This window comes from Callithrix jacchus, chromosome 12, assembly GCF_049354715.1.
Source record: "Callithrix jacchus isolate 240 chromosome 12, calJac240_pri, whole genome shotgun sequence".
NCBI lineage: Eukaryota > Metazoa > Chordata > Mammalia > Primates > Cebidae > Callithrix > Callithrix jacchus.
In genome coordinates this window covers 9,941,510-9,961,919 of record NC_133513.1, presented here as the reverse complement: position 1 = coordinate 9,961,919, position 20,410 = coordinate 9,941,510, and the positions used below count along the sequence as shown (strand labels likewise).

The window sequence follows — 20,410 nt, the reverse complement described above, 5'->3', positions numbered from 1 at the left end:
CATTAACAAAATCTTTGCTCCCAAGTTGATAGGAATATGAAGAAAAAATGAGACAGGATTAAGATCCTAAGTAACTAAATGAGGTGGACAGTTCAGCCTTGATAAGATTTTTAAATGAAATAAAGAACACAAATTTTGGCTCCTAATGAGCACTCGATATATGTGAACTCTAGCACTTATCCGAGGTCTCCCAAAAAGGCATTAATAGCTGAACATATTTATTTGAAATGAGTGATGTCTTGTTTTGTTTAAAATGGAAGACCGACATGTCCATGCTGAGAGAGAGAGAAACTTCCTTGGGTGTTTCTTAAACAGGGTGAGTTCTAGTGACTTATTTAGGATAATGAGTGAGGAAGGGAAATATTTCGAACCAGAAATCCTGGGTACTTGCAGGAGGCATCTGGTCTACTGGTGGCTGCAGCAGCCTGCTGCTTACCACCCCACATCCCCGCAGACCCAAGCACACTCAAACCTGTGGATGACGAATCTACCCACTGAGAAAACCTATGGAAGCCAAAGAACTCAGAACACCAACTTGTACCTTTTCAGACTAAGCTTTTATTTTTTTGATATTACAAACCAGTTTTCTTTATTCACAAACCACTGTAAGTGATATAAACACTAATTTCTAAAGACAGGTATACACATTTTCTGGGTTTGCAGATTGCGTGATGTGTGTGTTAAGTCACTATATGCCACACATAATATTAATTTTCCATAATTCATAATAGCAATAGTTATTTAGATAAATGAAAACATTCCAAATAAATACTGTTTAAAAAAAAATCCAAAATGTTTGTTTACATCTGACATACATTGTAAAATGACTTATTGGCATCTTGGAGGAGTGCCTGGACAGAAGATTCGGCAACTTCAGCTGGCACCCCCTTACTCTAAATGATTTTATTAAAACTACATACAGTCATGGGGGAAAAGTACAGCTCATGGATGAAAATCAAAACCGCAAATGAATTTTACTTTAACCAACACAGTAAGAATTCTATGTTTGATTCGAAACACAATACAAATTCTGGATTTTGAAATCTGAGGCATTCGGGAGAAATCATCTTATTCTCCACAGCCCCCTGCTCCTACTCTTTCTTCCCTCCGGAGGATGCCATAGTATTTTATAACAGGCTTTGTTTAAGAATGTCAACCAGGCACCCACTGCCATAACTGTTTTCCAGGTGGGGGAATGAGAATGTCTCAGTGATGCTATAAAACACCCCCCTGCCCCTCCCCTCACCCACCCAAATAAGTCTGGTGAAAAGAACACTTTGACAGGCTTTTGGCTGATAAGCAGTCCCCCCCTCCCCCTTGTCTCTTTTCAAGATCACTATCTGTCTTAGATATCGAAGCTACAGAAACTTCGTTTTCAAATCTTGTGAAACTTTATTGATGGTTTAATATCCAACTGATCTTACGGCATGCACATAGGATGGCAAGAGAAAGCTGGACCACACTTTTTTTTTTTTTTTTAAGTTTTGTTTGGTTTTGTTTTAAAGCAGAGTTGTTACAGCGGATTGGCAGGTTCACAGCGGTGACTTGATAACTTACTGAAGTGCGTGCCACAGGGCCTGCACTATACACATGAGGACTTAACCTATGGCAGCAAAACTACCCAGGGACAGCCTGCTGCTGTTGTTTTTATTTAAATACAAAAACAGGAAGACCCGTGACAGATACCCCAACTTAGGTTTACTTGTAAACAGGACAACGTGGAAAATTCAAACAGAAGTTACAGACAAACTGCAATTTTTCGGCTGTGTCACTCTGGCCCTGCATCCTAGAAAGGAGGGGAGACTTTGTTTTTCTGGGATGAAGAGGGTGGGGTCTAGGTTTCGTTGTTGTTGTTGTTGCCTTTTGACAAGTGTCCTGGGCCTTGGAGACAGAACTAAAGAGATCATTTTTGAGAGAATGCTTGGGCATGAGAAAGAGGTGGAAGGGCAGGATCTCACGGACTGAAAAATTGCAGATTGCTCACACAACGCAGTCACATTTCAAAAAGTACCAAGCTGATGAAAATACCATGATTATCTCTACTCAATGATTGCAATACTTGTAAAATGCTTCTATAAATCTGAATATGATTATCATGTAATTCCATAAAAATTATACGTCTGTCTCTAACAGTTGTTCTACTAGGCTAAAACTAAAGCTTCATAGACTGTTTCTAGAACTTAACAACTCCACTGCACAGATGTAAATTTTATACATTTTTTTTAACTGGTACAAAGAATTTAAGTTTTTATTACTTTCTCTTTTTGGAAAAAAAGAAAAAAATAGAAACAGTGCTTTTTATCACCTTTTTATTAATGTTATTTTTTCCCTCCCATAATATAAAAGTCAGCAATGATATCAATAATTTATTATACTGGAAGAAATATAAAAAGAATGCTTGTTGATGGTCTAACTAGCGGGTTTCTTTTTTTTTTTTCTTTTTTTTCTTTTCTTTTTTTTTTCTTTTTTTTTTTTTTGCCTCAATAGCGACTGGTTAAGAAGCTGAATACTGCTGGGTGGAATGGTTAAAGGGTGGGTTTGCACAGCTTCATTCAACTCGGATGCACAAGTGTGCTAGAAGCACTCCCTTAACAACATAACCTTTGGCTTGAACTGGCAATGAGTAACTTAGAACCATTGATAAATGATTGTTGGTGCAGTGGGTCGTTTAGATTCATCGGTTACATTGATTTATTTTTTCTTTTTTGTCTTTTAGCCAAACTTGAGTTCCAATCCCCTAAGCCCCTCCCAGCTTCCCCTTTCACAAAATAAGATAATGCAGATGCAGAAAAGAATGACTACTGTAGTCACTTATACTCTTCCCAAACAGCTGATAACGCCAGGAGCTTAATATTCAGCATATATAATTCATTTACATAATATAGCACTCTGGATATGGCCCTAAACCAGTTTTTATTCATATCTAGCATCTGTCTAGATCAACCACAAAAACTCCTACAGCCAGCAACCAAACTACGGAACCTTCAGAAATTAAAGACCCACAATATTAAAATACACAGAACAAAATATCTGAGGTATAAGATAAAAAATGTAATTTTTTTCCTTTTTACTTTTATTTTTTTTTTTAGAGTTGCTAAAATGATGCACTACTGCATGTATTGCAATACTCAGGCCTCGGAAAGCTTCCTTTCTCCCCACATTGGAAGGTTTTTATGGTTTTGTCATTTAGTATGGAGCAAAACGGTTGTATCCCCCTCGGTATATACTAGCCTGCAATGAAGAAAGAACGAGACCCACATCATCAGCATGGCTCCTAGTCTTGGCATCAGTCAAAGGTGCAAAAGCATTCTGAAACAAAGCAATTTGAGGGGTGTGTTTTTTACATTTTCCTTGTGCAACATGTGGATCATCAAAAAGACTCATGTGAAAAATAGACACTCAGAACCAACCGAACTGGAGGCACCCCCTACCCATCCCCGGTCATTCTTGGAGAACTAAAGATAGGGCCATTCCTGACCTTCCTCACTAGCTCCTCGTAAAGCAATTCCCTGTAAAATCAAATTCTGTCAGCCAGTCCTCTTTGCTAAAAGGACTCTGTCATAAGCTGGACAACTGAAGGATTTTCACTGTCTCACTGCGTTTTTATTTTTATTGGACGGAGCGGGCTTTCCCCGAGGTAACAGAATGATTCTACACTTGAGGTTGAATTTAGACAATGTATTGAATGAACGTCATTCAACTCTCCTTTCCAACACATTCCTCAAGGGGACGAGGTGTTGAAACAGAGTTGTTGAATGCAGGATTGGGATGAAAATCTCAATCTACCTCTTGACTTGGCTTTGCAAGTTGCACGGAATCTGATCTTGAGAAGGGAGTTGTACAGATGAATCGCTTGGTGGAATTAAGTTTGTGCAAAACAATGTTTCGAAATCAAGGCTGAATTTCTATGACCGAGCTTCGGTGAACTGTCTGGCCATGGCTTTAATGGCTACAAGGTGGCACTTAACGATTTCCTTTTTCTAAAAGTACTGGCAATTCAAATGAATGCCTATGGGGATTCATTTTTAGGATAAGGACTGATGTTCTTGATCCAAGCAGAAAAGTGCATGCCAAAGCTTTGTAATGACTGCATATGGTCTCACATGATGAGCACGCCTTACTGTACTCAAGAGTTTTAGTGCATAGAAGTTTGAACAAGTACAGGCAAATTCACCCCACCCTTACCTCCCGTGTTTTACCCTCCCCCAACCCCTTCCCCAAACAAAAACCCAGACCTGCCCCGAAACAAAAGACAACCTCCAAACCCAGCTGATCCCTTCTACTTTCTTATGTACTAGGTACACAAAGTGTGCCCCTCTGTCTATTTTCTTTCCTGGGCGACTATGACTTTAAACATGAATTGTAATAGGGGAGGAGAGGCAGTCAGATTCTCAGCTGCCTGACAGCAGAGGCCTGGAAGTGTGCAGCTTAGCTCCTCTGAAGTCTGTGCTGGGGCTGGAACCTTGGGGCTATGTGAATGAGCAGCAAGGGAGGAAAAAAAAAAGAAAAAAAAAGTTCTGCATTGACACTGCATTCTGTTAGTGATGGATTTAATTATCAAAATGACTAATTATTCCATTAAGGTAAGTGCTCTGCTAGGTGAGACTCACAAAATTAGAAATATAATAACTTACATGCACTACATTGCCAAGAAATTAAGACATTTATCAAGTTTACCGGGAGGATTAATGTGGCATTTTAGCTGCTGTTAGCACAAGAGACAAATTCAATTAAGGGGAAGTGAGAGGAAGTCAACCCATACTGAGGTCCCAGCTGGGGGAAGGGAAGGGAGGCAGGAAGAAGTGAGGACAAGGAGAAGCTGCTACTCACCATGGCACCAACGCCGTAGGTGGCGGCTGGAGCAAGTGTGTGGTGGTAGGGGTCGGCAGCATAAACTCGTCCGTAACTGAAAGGAAAACAGAGGTGAAGACTGATCCATAGCATGCAATTGCATAACAATAACACTCATAAAATCCAAAATACCGAGACAGTATGGAGGGGCCCTACTCATCTTGGAATAAGAAACATACTCCACTCTGCCATGTAATGTAACGAAAGTTCATCTGTGCACAGTGCGTTTTTTTGTGCATTTAACATGGCTGATAATGCTATGCTTAACAGATACATACATATATGCACATATACACACACATACATATATATATTCCCTGCCTCCCCCCATAATAGTGTTTCTACACTGCTCAAGTAGCTGCCTTAGAGACTGAGGTAGGCAAGAAAGAAACGAGCAGAAGTGTTAAGCCCGGCGCCCACAGAGGGTATGGTTATCCTCCAGAAGAGTGCCCTTTTCCTCTTGATTTAGTTGGCACCATTCAAGTGAAATAGGGTGACTCAGAAAGGGTGACGTGAACCCGTCTGTGAAGTCAGTGTCTTAGAGTGGAAATGAACAAGCATATTTGAATGGAAGCACCCTTGAAGGGTCTGTGGGAGCCCCCTTCCCATTCAATCAGACTGATTTGGTTTAGACCCTACCATTCCAGAACTTGCGTCTCACGCATCGATGACCAGGTTCTGGGATTCTGGGATTCTGGGAAGGGAGAGGCATTTGACACAACCAATGTTTTTTTTTTTTTTTTTTTTTTTGAGATGGAGTCTAGCTCTGTCGCCTAGGCTAGAGTGCAGTGGCGTGATCTCGGCTCACTGCAACCTCTGTATCCCAGATGGAAGCAATTCTCCTGTCTGAGCTTCCCGAGTAGCTGGGATTACAGGCACAAACCTCCACGCGCAGCTAATATTTTTATATTTTAGTAGAGACAGGGTTTCGCCATGTTGCGCAGGCTGGTCTCAAATCCTGAGCTTAGGCAATCCACCCTCCTCAGCCTCGCCGAGTGCTATAATTACAGGCATGAGCCACCGCGCTCAGCCGAAACAACAGATCGTAATGACATGTACTCATCTTTGCGTTTTTCTGTCTCTACAATCCCACTCACTCCACTGTCATGGCTTCTGGAATAGGCTTTAGAATAAAAATGGGAATGGGATAGAAACCAAGGTCCCATAACTAGACAGAGCTGATCCTTGAGTGTGTGTTTTGGTTTTTTTAAACGAAGTCTTGCTGTGTTGCCCAGGCTGGTCTTGAAACTCCAGGGTTCAAATAATCCATCCGCCTCAGCCTCCCAAAGTGTTAAGACTCCAGGCATGGGCCACTGCACGCAGCCTGACCCTTGAATATCTTAGGGCAACTTGCATGCTTGTCCGCCGCCTCCTGTGCCCTCCTTGTTTGCCCTGACAGATACTTTTCTGGAGATACTTTGGTCCTATTTTACTGTGCAAAGCTGAAGTCCTTCCCTGACAGCTGATCCTGAAATAGAGATTCCTATGTAAGTGACTTATCGAATGGGGTGCCCTCAACGGGAAGAGAAGGGAAAGTAGGTAAAAAAGCAAAGTGGGGAAAAAGGCAAGATCTGAGCTGAAGAAAAGCTTCTACCTGATCCTGAGTTTCCTGCCTGGAGGCAAGTGGGTTCGTTCTTTAATGCCCACGTAAGTTAAACATTAGATGTGGGCTTTCCTGAGGGGTGGGTGATACACCGCTGAGTTAGTGGCTTCCTGCGACATGAGGCCAATTTGCTGGAGAAAGGAGCAGCTGTATTGTTAGCAACCGACACTCACAGCAGCTCCATGAATCCATCAGCCACTCAATGGGATCTACACGGTATTTTGATTCTTTGACGCTGTTTTGAAGGAACAAGGCTGGAAGAAATGGTTTGTCTGCATTAACAACCTTAAGCTCATCTCTCATCCTTTACGGTCCAATTTGTATGTGCTTTTCCCCCTCTCCTCTCCTGTTTTCCCCCATTTCCTTACAGCATGTCTCATAGTTGGTAGATAAGCATGTATTGGATTTCTGTCATTTGACCCTTCACAGTGTGGAGTCTGGGAAGGTGAAGACAGTTGCATGGAGGAACCTCTCACCCAGACTCCAAAGCACACCTCAGGTAGAAAAAACTGATTATACCATGGTCGCACTGGGCATGTTCCAACTCCCAAGCCCATCTGCCTGTGTCAAAGGGCACTGAGTGCAAATAGTCTAGATGAGGGTTTTCAGCTTGAACACTGATCCTCAAATAATGACTTGAAGAGATGTCTCTCTTCTGGGGTGAATCTGTCAGTGAAACTAACAGTCGGCTCCCTCTTGCCTTTCATTCTTTGGAGACACCCTTCAGTCCTTCTGCTGGTCAGAAAATAGTTTTTAATCAAAGATTATCCTTCTCTCTGGGAGGAAAAACAGGCCCAAGGGTAAAAGGTGTTAAGAATGATAGTTTTTGAAGAAGTAATATATGCATGGAGGTCATTCCTGAGACCTGGGCCTTTATCCACTCAACTTAGAAGTACATAGTGACAGGGGTCACAGGAAACGATGTACAACTTCGGCACTGGCCTTTACTTCATGAGACAAAGTCTGATTGGTCCAGAGAAAAAGGTGTTAATAGGGTTGTTTTCAAGGTACTTTAATTTGGCAAAACTGTTTCATAACTAAGACATAAACTGCAAAGCAAACTGAAATACTTCACTTTGTTAAGTGACGTTATGGCAATGGTGTTCCTTCAAAACAAACGTGAAGAGATGCAGACGGTTCATTTAAAAATCCGGGAAATGGTTTCACTGTGGCAATAATTTCCTCTTTTCGGGCGACACTATCTTGGCAGTTTGAAAGTATTTAATACAAGTGTAGCTCCCACCTTTTCCTACTGCGTACTTTAATGGTAGATTCTTTAACACTGGGCAGAGTTTCAACCTTGTGGAAAACCCAAGGTAACAATTTGGCAGTATTCTCTTCCAAGGCGGAAGAAAAATACAGCAGCACTGAACTATTCCTCAAAAATGAGCAGGCTTCTTTTCTCCTCAGGGTGACCTCTACCTTCAGAATCCAGTGGTTTTATTATGATTAATAAATTTCATTTCCACAGAGGAAAAGACACCATGTCAGCTCAAACTGAAAGCAAGGAGGCTTCTTTTCAAATGCTAATTTCTAAACACGCCCTCATGTGACACTACAATTTAGACACAAGGTTATTAGGGAAGATGTGGACTTGAGTGCTATGTTTGCAGCAGATATGCCAAGCACGTCAGCAATCTGATGTCCTCAGAGCTGGCTAAGCACAGCCGGGGGAGAGAGTGAGCAGCAGCACCCAGGACTTCTGCAGGAATGATGGGAAGATGGCTTACGGTCGCCACGTTAGGACATGACCTGTAATAGGATCACCACACCAGGCATCCCTGGCCAGAGTGGGCAGTAGTGCAGTCAGATCATGATGATCTCCATGTCTCCACATTCCATCCATCAGTAATTTCAGAAGAAACCTTAAATGTGTCCACTGCACTCCATGCACAGGAAGACGACGTTAATAGAAACGACCAGTAGTTGATCAAAACCAACTCAACGGCAGCCTAAATTCTTGTCTCCTCTGTTCAACTCTTGCTCTTTCAAACCAGCAGCCATTTACAAGTATCAAGTCTCTCAGGTCTGTCCATCCATCTGTCCACTTAAATATAAATCTATATACATCGAATCCTATCACTCCCTGCTTAAGACCCTCCGATGCTTTTCCACTGATCCTAGAATAAAATGCAAACTTGCATAAGCTGCCTCTGCCTCTCTTTCAGTCTTCATCTTCCTTTCCTTGGTTACTATGCTCCAGGTACACAGGCCTTCTTAATAATTCCTGCACACATGCATATCCATTCTCCGCTTGGTCTTGGCACTTGTTTGCCTTCCACCTCAATTTCTTTCATCTTTTATGTTTCAAACCAAATGTCTCTTCCCTAGAGATGAAGAGATGCTTCCTTTTTGAGACAGAGTCTCGCCGGGCGCGGTGGCTCACACCTGTAATCCTAGCACTTTGGGAGGCCGAGGTGGGTGAATCACCTGAGGTCAGGAGTTCAAGACCAGCCTGGCCATCATTGTGAAACCCCATCTTAAAAAAAAAAATTAATAAGAGAGAGTCTCACTCTGTCGCCCAGGCTGGAGTGCAGTGGCACGATCTCAGCTTGCTTCACCTCCCGGGTTCAAGTGACTGTTCTGCCTCCATCTCCCTAGTATCTGGGATTACAGGTGCCCACCACCACGCTTGACTAATTTTTGTCTCTTTAGTAGAGACAGGGTTTCACCATGTTGGCCGGCTGGTCTCAAACTCCTAATTTCAAGTGATCTGCCTGCCTCAGCCTCCCAAAGTGCTGGGATTACAAGGATGAGTCACCACACCTTATCCGACTGCCCTTTTTTTGAGGGTATTTTTCAACTTTATCCCTATCCCTTCATGTCCTATTGCAACTCTAATAATCTCATTTCCCAGTCCACCTGATCATTTACCTTTTACCCTCCTGGAATGAGAGCCCCATGGAGGCTGGAGCAGTGTCTGTTTTGTCTGTCTTTCCATCCTCAGTGTCTAGCACCCACCCTGCCACAGTGCAGGTAGAGAGGGGCCAGCCAGTGGCACTGCAGGAGAGAAGGCAGCAAGATGAAGGAGTAAAGAGTGAAACGGAGGCTGGAAAGACGCTCACGCCCAGCATTACGATTCCATTAGTAGACTCTATCAGCAGAAAGACTCTTCCAGATATGCTCTTTGAAGATTCTGGGTCAGCTGCTCGCAGATACATTCAGAATCCTTCAGGACATTCAGAAGAAAAGTTTCTGGGGACTCTAGAAATAGTGTATAATTTTTACATCACTTCTGAGAGTTGGCTCAACACTGGCCTAGTTGCCATAAAACTCATCAGAACCCTTAAGGGAAAAACTAAAAGGCACAAAAGAGAAGTGCGTTCCTGGTTAATTCCCCATGGCGTGCAACCGTCATGAGACCTCATCTTTTTGACCTTCAGCGACAAGTTAGAACTGGGAAGCAACGTGAGGACCTGGGGAGAGCCAGGACTTGGGAAAAGAAGACCGAAGTTTGGGTTCTGCTTTTACGATGTCCTTGTTTTCATGACTCGGACAGAGCATGCTCTCTCTGAGCCTCCTCTTCCTCATACGTCAAGTAGTAGTTTTCTCTCTGAGCCCTTACCTAATTCAGGGTGCGTTCCAGAAAACCAAGTAAATGTTAAGCCATCTACAGATAAAGGAGATTATGATACAGCTTTTTTGGATGGTACTTCACAAACCGATCTCTCCCTCGCTGCCCAGACTTTTGGTCTGCAGAGGCAAGTGAAAGTTCCTATTCTGATATAATCACTCGCAGCTCTAGCAATCAAATTACAGATGCTTTTGGAGTCAAGATCTATCTAATTTGTGAGTTACCGATGTAGTTTAAATGGATACACTTGAACTTAAGGTCATATTGGAGCAAAATAAGTATGCACCCTGTTGAATGGGAATACGAACCCGTGTTTAAGTGCTTTATCAACTCTATTGAGACATGTTAGTAAGAAGTACTATGTACATCTAAGTCTAGTTGAAACAGCTGTACACTGATGAATGCGATGGGCCCATGTCACTCTCCACACAAGGGTTTTAACACAGTTTTCCTACAGAGCCACAGTAAGAACACTGTAATTAATTTCACTACATTTTGCTCCCTGTTTTGATGAAGAGCTTTATGCCCTGAAAACTTTTATTCTTGCATTAGTATCATCTCTCCATGCTTCCCAGCTGAGAGATGGCTGGGGGAATCCCTGTGGAGCAGAAAGCTGAGTGAAATCTGCTCAGTACTCGGATGAAGTTCACAAGGTAGCAGAGATATCCTAAACAGACCAACTGCAGCAAGAAAGTGCATGGCCTTGTGCCCTTCCCAACACAGAGAAGGGCTGCAGAGTATCCGTTCAAATGGGATGCCTCACCAGGGATCCATGAATGGCCCCGGCCTCTGCAATGCAGTTAGGGCCTACAGTGTCCCCTCATTATGTTATGTCTAAGATACAGTCCGTGAAGTATTTTGGAAAAATGAATTCATGGAGTCACACGTCGACCACACAGCATACCAACAGGGCACCAACCATGGTTCAGTGGTTCTAAAAGCATGCTCTTTGGAGAGCCATGGTCTAGCTAAAGGGATGCTCTTTCACTTGCCTGTATAGGGTCAAATGAGATCTGAGCCTCAACAAGGCCCACTGAGTAGTTCTGATGTCCTCCTCCCTGGGTGGGGTGGTATGGGACACTGGGTAAGAAAGGGGTCATCAGAAGGTGTCTCTTCCTGGGTTCAGGTTGATTCTCATCCCACCTGGATAGTCATCCTATTTCATTGCCCTCCTTTGGGGTTGGAGGACTTTTCCAAATGAAAAACAAATGGCACGTTGAAGACAATCCTGTGGTTTGCATTGTTGCTGGAGTCATTACTTGGAGGGTTTTCCCCTGTCCAAAGGAACTGCATCTAGAACACACATTCCAGAGCAAGCATTCTGTGTTTGGACAAAGTGCTCGCTTTCGGCACTTCTCAGGGGCTGGAAAGGAGTCACAGCCAGTATCGAACAGGAAAGGAAAGAATAAGACCAGAGGGGAGGATACATGGCTTCTGAGTTCTTCAGCACTGCCCCAGCTATGGATTTATTTCCTTCCCTCATCCAGCTACAAATCAATCCATTGTCAGTCATTCAGGGTTACGGGCATTTGTTTTCCAACTCAACCATCTCGTACTCGTCACTAAATGAAAATACAGCAAAACAGAATAAGATCTTACAGTCCTACTGAAATAGGCTGAACTGACAGGTTCCTTCACCCTGTGGGGATTCTGTGGGGTCAGAATTGAGACAAAAGCTCTCACTTCAAAAGATAAAGAAATGTAGCCCAGAATACGGGACCCCCACAGAAGGTCTGCCAAATTCCTAACTTAGGATATCTGGGTATATCTCTGAAATGTATGATCAGTCTCTTACCATCATGCCAATAAATATTTGCCAGACAACCAAAATCTCCATTTTCACATCTCAGAATCTTACAACTTTCAGGTTTTCAGGCCTGGCCTACTCCCAGTGTGCGTCCATTTGAAAAGATACTGCGGTAATAATGGCCAAGATTTGGGGTTAACCTTCCAGGAGAGAATCATTCAAGGAAAGGACAAGTTCTCTCAGTCCATACATGGAGAGAAAAGTGTCAACCAGCCCTCCTCCTCCCCAGAGAAAAATCTCAGAAGGTTTCTAGAACCTTAAACCACACACCCTGGTTTGCTGCAATATGGGAAAACTCTCCTGAAAGTATTAAGATGATAACTACTTGGATGTGATAGAAAATTCAGAAAGCAATGGTTCATCTAGGAAGTGTTTCTGTTCACTTTCACTCTACAAGGTCAACTGAGTTCTGAACTTAAGATCTGTGGGTCAGTTAGTGAACGTGGTGAATGCATTCATGAGGGAGACACTCCTCTGTGGTTACTGTAACCTTCTCCTCCTCGTTTTAATTGGAGCATTTATTGGCCATGGGGGTGACCAAGCCCTCTTATCCTCAAAGCTTCTCACAGTTAGAGAAACTGACCCAGTCACTAAAAATCTAGAACAGCAGTCCCCAGTCTTCTTTGGCACCAAGGACCAGTTTTGTGGAAGAGAGTTTTTCCACAGACCAGGGAGGTGGGGAATAGTTTCAGGATAAAACTGTTCCACTTCAGATCATCAGGCATTAGATTCTCACAAGGAGTGTGCAACCTAGATCCTTCACATGCATCTCTTTTACAATAGGCTTCCTGTTCCCATGAGCATCTGAAGCTGCCACTGATTTGACAGGAGGTGGAGCTCAGGGTTAGGTATGTGAGTGATGGGGAAGTGGCTGCAGATACAGGTGAAGTGTGGCTGGCTCACTGCTTCCCTCCTACTGGGGACCCCTGGCCTAGAAAATGAATAAAAATGTAGCAAAATCTCCAAAGATGATACAAGTAGGAGTGGAAGAAATGCTCAAAGACAAACAACATGGAGTCATGTCTACTTGGCTCTGACATCTGAGTTTCATTTCTGCTAACTTCCTTAGCTTGACTTTAAAGTGCTTATCTTCAGAAATCACAAAGAACATTTTTCAGTCTTGTTTTCCTTGCCTCCCCTGAGAAGCTGGAGGGGAAGCATCTGAGCTCTTTAGGACCCTACATGGGAAGCTACAGAACTTGCTTTTGCCCACTGATACCTGTCATACACAGAACTGTGCCTACACAAATCCAACACCCTGGCATCTAAAACTCAGACCGTTTACCCCTAGCAAATCAGATTACATCATTCTTTCTCTCCCCAGCCAATGCAGTTCGAAACCTCTTCCTGTTCTGAATCCCAGCAGATTTGAGGGAAAGCGGAACAGCAGTCACTCTTGAGTAGAGAAGACACAGTGAGCTCCACTATTGGGGATGAAACACTCTTACCCTAGACTGCTACCTCTAACAAAAGAGCCACAGGCACATTCTCTGTAATGCAGAGCTCAAGGCCATCTTCTCTTAGAAGTTCCATTTTCCCTTTCTGGGTCTATGCCTGCTCTACCAAAGTCACTAGGAATTTATACTGTGCTTTAAAATCATCATGGCATCCCAGCTACAGTTTTTCCCACATGAGGGATAATAAATTATATCCCTCATGAGATCCTTAATACCCTGCCGTGAAGCAGAGTTGAATGGCAGCCAGGGATTACTCAGGGTCAGAATTTCTAGTGTCAAACCCCAACTCTGTTACATCTTGCTAAGTTATCTCACTGAGTTGGTTCAGTCATCTATAGATGGAGATGGTGATGGTGCATCTGATCGTACAAGGCTGTAGTGAGGGTGAGAGGAGGGGTTACTGGTTACCAGCTAGCTAGGAACCAAACAAGTATCAGTTATTAAGATTGAGAAGATTACAGCTGTTGCTTCTTGTCTATTTTATGTGGGATCAGTGAGCCTCCCAGTGAAACCCCTGGGGTACATGTGTCGGAGCTACCCCTGAATTGGGTTGATGATCCGAAGCCTTGGGTACTGGCATCTCCCATCATCAAAGCAAGCTGAGCAAAGATTGAGATATAACAAGCAGGGTGAGAAGTAGGGAGCTTCTGGGCCTGAACCCCAAGGAATGTCCCTCTACAGCATCAACACACACCCCTCACCAGGAGGCAACATTACAATACAAGATCAAGACACACTGACAACGTCCAGATTATCTGTCACTACATTTTAACTCCTGGTGAATATCCCTCACCTCCAAATTACTGGTTATTAGGGACACACACACTTTCAATATTCATTTGTGACAAATGAAAAATGTGGTTCTAAAATGGGATGGATAGAAATATAATGAAAGTCACAAACGTAAGACACATGGCATTTTAAATTTTACAGTAAGCATTTAAAAAAAGTAAACAGGTGAACTCATTTTCTCTATTATATTCAAACTGTCATCACTACAATGTATAACTCACATACAGTTGATAAATTTTACATAATTTTTGTACTAAGTTTTGGAAATCCAACATGCATTTTTTACTTACAACTCATCCTGGTGTGGACTGGCCAGATTTCAAGGGCTCCACAGCCACATGTAAACACTACTTTAGCAAATCCTATTGTGTGCTCTTTTTACCATTGAAATAAAAAACGCTGGTTGGGCACACCGGACTTATGCCTGTAGTCATAGCATTTCAGAAGGCCAAAGGGGCAGTATGGTTGAGGCCAGGAGTTTGAGATCAGCTTGGGCAATAGAGCAAGACCTAATTTCTTCAAAACATTAAGATCTTAGCCGGTTGTGGTAGCACATGCCTGTAGTCCCACCTACTCGGGAGGCCAAAGTGGGAGGACTGCTTGATCCCAGCACGTTGAGGCTGCAGTAAGCTAAGATCAGGCTGTTGCACTGAACTCCAGCCTGGATGACAGAGTGAGACCCTGTCTCAAAAAGAGAAAAGGTACCTGACTGATCAATTCGTGTATCCCAAGGTGTGAGGTCTGTTCTATTAGAATTATCTGGGGCACTTGTTAGAATGCAGATTTCCAGGCTCCCTCTCCAGACCTATGGATCAGAATCCCAGGGGCAGGGGAGGAAGAGGACACAATGGGCTCTGCATTTGTAACAGGTTCTCCAGGTGACTTTCATGCCTTCCCCTAAAATCTGATAACCACTGTTGCATTTTTTTAAAAAATCTGCACCAATACAGCACTTTCCCACTTAAGCTAATTTAGACTACCTAGATATCTTTAATATTCACAAATCGAATGAACACTTTATTTTTATAGGGCATTGTTATTGCATGTAGCAAGCCTGAGACTGCTTCATGTACAGAAGGTTCTCACTAAGTATTTTTCCTAAGTTCCTTTGCTTATATGCCCCTTAGCTCCCTGTACTTCCCCTATTATAATACACACCACACTTTACTGGAAACAGACCCATTAGCCACAAATCAATTTACTGCATGCCAACTTTGCTGAATAATCAAATTGCTAAAAATTTGGGAAAGACAATTAGATGAGACTTGCTGAAGGATCAATTAGAGGAATGGCCAATTTTGAAGCTTCTTCTAAATATTAAGTACTGCCTAAAGTTTTAATGCAGCTGCCAGAATGTATAGGTAGAGAAGTGGGAATAGCAGAAAGAGGCTGGTGGCACCCCCGTGTACCCCTGAACTTGCTAAATACTGCTTTTAATTGGTAACCTGGATAACAATCTGCCCCACAGGGGACAGTTTGAACAGCTTTTGCAGATGTGTTCATTTGGCCAAGGCTTTTTTGTTGCTTGTTTGTCTGCAGACTCCTGCTCTAACCCCACATGGCCATGTCCCGTACTCATCAGAAACTGAGATGAAAATGTGTCCCCAGATTTGCTCCTCATGGGGGGTCCTGGCATGATGGAGGGGACATATGTTTCTGTTAATGCAACCCAGCCTCCACCTACACCCCCATACACACACACACCTACCCTGGAAAGTGAGCTTTCCATTTGGACTCTGGCTAAAACAACTTTCAACCTGTCTGGTAATTTTCAGGGAGCAGGATATTGTTAATTGACTTTCAGCCACTAACTTACTGATGAAGTAACCTAGAACACACTTGGCCTGTTTAACCCTCTGTCTTCCTTAATACACAAGGTGCTTCGTGATCAGACATCTGCTGCCTCTATCCCCATATCTACACCAGTACTCTCAGCACACAGAACTAAACAAGCCTGCCGCCTGAAGGGGACAGGCCAAGCTGAATAAACTTGCAGTGGAACAACTGCTAGAGTTCAGTGTCCTTTGGTCCCTTCCAAACATTAACAACTTGGTCATCCAACTCGCAAATACTAGTTTTGTAGGAGCAAGAGTGCATAGCTGGTGAAGGTAGGAGAATTCCATCTGACGGCAGAAGGTCAAAGTTCCAAGGACGGACATGTAGTGAGTGGAGGCAGTATGACCCAAAGGGAAGGACTCTGGCATGGAATGGACTCCAGTGTGACTGAGAGCACGCTGGATCTGAGTGTATTTATTTTTACTCTCCAATGCAGGGACATCATCTACCTCATTGAGCTGCCATGCAGGTATGTGTATGCACACAAATACATACATAAACATATGTATACACACGTGTGTGCATTGTATGTATATGCATTACACATAGACATGTCTGTATGTGTACCGTACTAGCACACAGAGTTTGCTCTGTAAATGACAGTTACTATTAAGCCCTGGAGAATTCAGCAAAGCCCCTACAAGGAACAATTACGTCAGAAAATAAAGGGCTTGCTGCTCCATGGAATTAATTGATAGACCCTTAGAACAAGAACAGGGAGTAGACATTTGACAGAGTGGACCTTGTACCCTTCTAATCTGCCAATATGTCCTGTTTGTTCTCCCATCAAAACACAGCTTACAGATGACCACTGCTCACCCACAACCACGCTCCTAACCCAAGCCATTGTCAGCACTCTCTGAAAGGCTCCAAGCCCCCACCCAGCCCCCCACCATCGCCCTTTGGTGCTGTTTCTTCTGCTCTTTCCATATTGCAGTTTGGTCTCCACAAAGCAGTCTATCTTACCACTAAAGTCAGATTATAACGCTCCCTCCAGTGCCTCCCCATCACTCTTAAAATCCCAAACATTTGCTGTGGCCTCCAAGCCCTAACTTGCTCTGACCGCTGGCTAACCTCCCTAGATGTTATCTGTAAAACACTCACCTGTACTCATATCCGTGGGCCAACCTGGATGTCTGACTCCTGGTCACCTCAAGTGCGCCTCAACCACAGGGTCTCTGCACCCGCTGCATGTTTCCTGGGTCACACCTTCACTTTCAGATCCCTGCTCAAGTGTTACCCCCTCAGAGAGGCCTTCTCTGATCACTGAGTCTACAGTGGCATCGCGCCTTACTTTACATCACCTCCCCTTCTTTTTGATTCTTTATAATTCTTTCATAACTAACTGTGTGATCTATTTACTTGCTCATATACGTGGTTTGGGATCTGTTCTCCAATACAACGAAGGTCTTTGGATGAGGGCTGCTCCTGACTTATTTAATGCTATGAGCCCAGGGCTTGGAATGGTTCTTGACACCCAGCAAGGACTCAAGAGATATTAATCGGCTGATATGAATTTCTAGTTGCTCATCAAAATAACTTGCTTTTCAGCCTCCGTTCTCATACCAGACCTTTTTTCTACAACTGCTACAATCACTAGCCCACCTTGGAAAAGTCCTAATGAATCACAGAGGTGACCTTCGGTCTAAGAAGGGAAAATTATTTCCCCCACTTTTTGCCATCTGTGGCAGAATCCAACTCATCAAAGGTTCTTGGTGTTACTGAATGAAAAACTAGTCAAGTGCGCGAGCTGGATGCATTAGGAGGCGTTTTTTCCTGTTGTTGAAAGCCTAGTCCCAAGTGATACCCAACGGAGCACACTTTGGGAGCAATGAAAACATCGCTAATACCATTGTCAAAACCTCTGGCTAAGAAAATATCCTTGTAATTACAGTCTCTTAGACCGCAAATGCTAATGAAAATGCAGATTGTATGTGGCTAGAAAAAGCAGACCAGATATGTTGGCACTCCCGACAAAAGACCCGAGTAAAAGGTATCACTTTTCTTTGGGAGACAAAGAAAAATCCTGAAATGCCGCTGTTCTACTGCTTAGTGATTTTTATCTGTCTCTACCCTAAGCCCCAGACAGAACTGCCTATGCTTAGCCCATCCACCATGGGTATCAATGTGACAATAACACCTCTTTATAAGAATTTCAGTTCTAACAAGCCCCAGACACTGAAATTTTAAGCCTGTTGATTTTTTTTTTCTCCAGCTAAAAATAGAGAACTTGCCTTTTGTCAAACTCAGATTATCTAGTAGATAGCAGGATTCAATAAATCTGCCCTAGTAAATGTTTTTATAAGGAGGTGAGAACTCATTACACTTGTGCTATTTAGAATGTGGGTAGTGGGTACAGCAGGTGTTTTCAGCATGTACGACATGATGCCCCAGGAGGCTTTCATTGAAACCCTGAGTTACAACCTTTGTTGACTGAGCAGTTTTGATTTTTCATTTTCACTCTTTGAGGAGGGTGGACTTGCTGGGAGATAATCTGACATTGGATTGGTATAGGGGTCTCCTTTTTCATGCTTCATTCAAAATTCAGAGTTCAAATGGAACCTTATGAAGCACACAACATATTAATATGACCATCAAAGGAACAGGGATATCTCTCCCAATTTGAAATGCGATCAATAGCAATTCATTAAGAATTTACAGAGCAGCCCTCTTGATTAGGCAGATGGAAACACTCGCCACACTCATGCGAACTTTCATGTTCTGTCGACTTCTTAAGAAATAGTGTGTGCGGATCACTTGCTTACAAGGCAGGGTTGGTGAAGTCATGGGGCAAAATCAATATCTAACCTTTCCATGTTTGATCTATGATGTCCAAATACAACCTAACGCATATTGGAACATGTGCAGGGTTGACAGAATGTAGAAGCTCTAGTGCACTGGGGCATCCTTGTAGGATGCCTATGAACATGTATTTTATTGTTTTTATTTTACTTTATTTTTTGAGACAGAGTCTCGCTCTGTCACCCAGGCTGGAGTGCAGTGGCAGGATCCTGACTGACTGTATCCTCTGCCTCCAGGTTCAAGTGATTCTCCTGCCTCTGCCTTCCGAGTAGCTGGGACTTCAGGCACGTGCCGCCATGTCCAGCTAATTTTTTGTATTTTTAGCAGAGATGGGGTTTCACGGTGTTACCCAGGATAGTCTCGATCATCCTGACCGTATGATCTGCCCACCTCAGCCTCCCAAAGTGCTGGGATTACAGGCGTGAGCCACCGTGCATGGCCGGCCTGCCTATGAACATTTTAAATGAACATTATTTCCCACCCCTACCTCCCATTCCAAGAGGTCCCCACTTTTGTTGCATGCTCCATTCCACTAAGGCTCTGAAAATGTTTAACAACTCTTGTATTGCAGGAACGGATGTCCCACCACTCCCAGCAGTGCAATTAACCATCACATCTAGCACTGGGCATTAGTAAAGTGTTAAGGATGTTGCCACGTCTCACAGTGAGAAGCAAAGATATTTGAGTCTGGGGTTAAGGGGGAAATTCAGCACCATCATCAAAGGGGCTTCATATAAATACAGTATGCCATTGCTTTAAAATGTCAGCATGCATCATGCATACCTCTTGAACTCACCAGGTAAGACATTAAAGCATTGTAAAGGCTGAGGGCGACTACATAAATAAAACTGACCCTGCCTTCTAGAACGGAGGGCTGGGTGCATGTTCCTAGCTCCCTGGGCTTCCTTTCATTCGTTCTCACTAAAGGCAGTAAATAGTGAAGCATTGGCAAAGAAGCCTTTTTCCGGCACCATTGATAAAAGGTAACAGATGAGTGCTTTATCTGTAAGGTTCAGTTTAACGTGTGTGTCTGAAGGTCATGGCATGCTCAGTTATGCAGGGTTAGCTGTAACGTCCTCCCTCGAAGGCTGAAAGCAACACATTGGCAAGATTTTCTAGTGATTGTTTTGGTCATAGTTTAGGCTTAAAAACAAAACGAGGACAAAAGGGAAAAAAAAATCTAGTGTTAAGGCACTCACCTATCTTGGCATTTAATTCCACACTAATGAAAGTACAAAGCGAACTGCTCTGAACCACATCGAAGAAAAAAGACAGGTGTTATTGTGACGGACATACCATGCAACGATGCAATTTCCGTTTGCCAATTTCCTGTTTCAAAACCAAAAGACTTGGTCTCTCTAAGTTCTGCTACTTGAGAGACGTTTTATAAGGAAGGAAATGGAGGATCTTTGGCTGACAGAATGAAGATCCCCTTCTTATAAGACAGAGATAATTATACTCCCGAATGCCTCTAATATTCCATAAAGATCCCAAATAATTCACATACCAATCTCTATGAACCCAGACATAATACGTCAAAAAACATGGAAGTCACAAGTCTGTGTACCTAATCTCCCTGTTCCTTCTTTTATCATAAGAACACTGAATATACCGGGAGACTTCCTTGTGGATTCATTCAACATATTTTTACTTTTCTGGACTACGTATTACTAAAACCAGAAATAAAA

At 43.1% G+C, this 20,410-nt stretch overlaps 1 protein-coding gene and 1 long non-coding RNA gene across 2 annotated transcripts in view; one reads left to right on the top strand and one right to left on the bottom strand.

Moving 5' to 3' along the window:
* The window catches only part of LOC144578568 (uncharacterized), a 153,754-nt gene that overhangs the window by 48,069 nt on the left and 85,275 nt on the right, over nt 1-20,410 (top strand). The window lies entirely within an intron of this gene.
* The window catches only part of RBFOX1 (RNA binding fox-1 homolog 1), a 2,602,982-nt gene continuing 2,583,112 nt past the window's right edge, over nt 541-20,410 (bottom strand). Inside the window, 2 exon segments of the mRNA XM_078344605.1 lie at nt 541-3,231; nt 4,831-4,906. Coding sequence (XP_078200731.1) covers nt 3,183-3,231; nt 4,831-4,906 — 125 coding nt within the window. The 3' untranslated portion in view covers nt 541-3,182.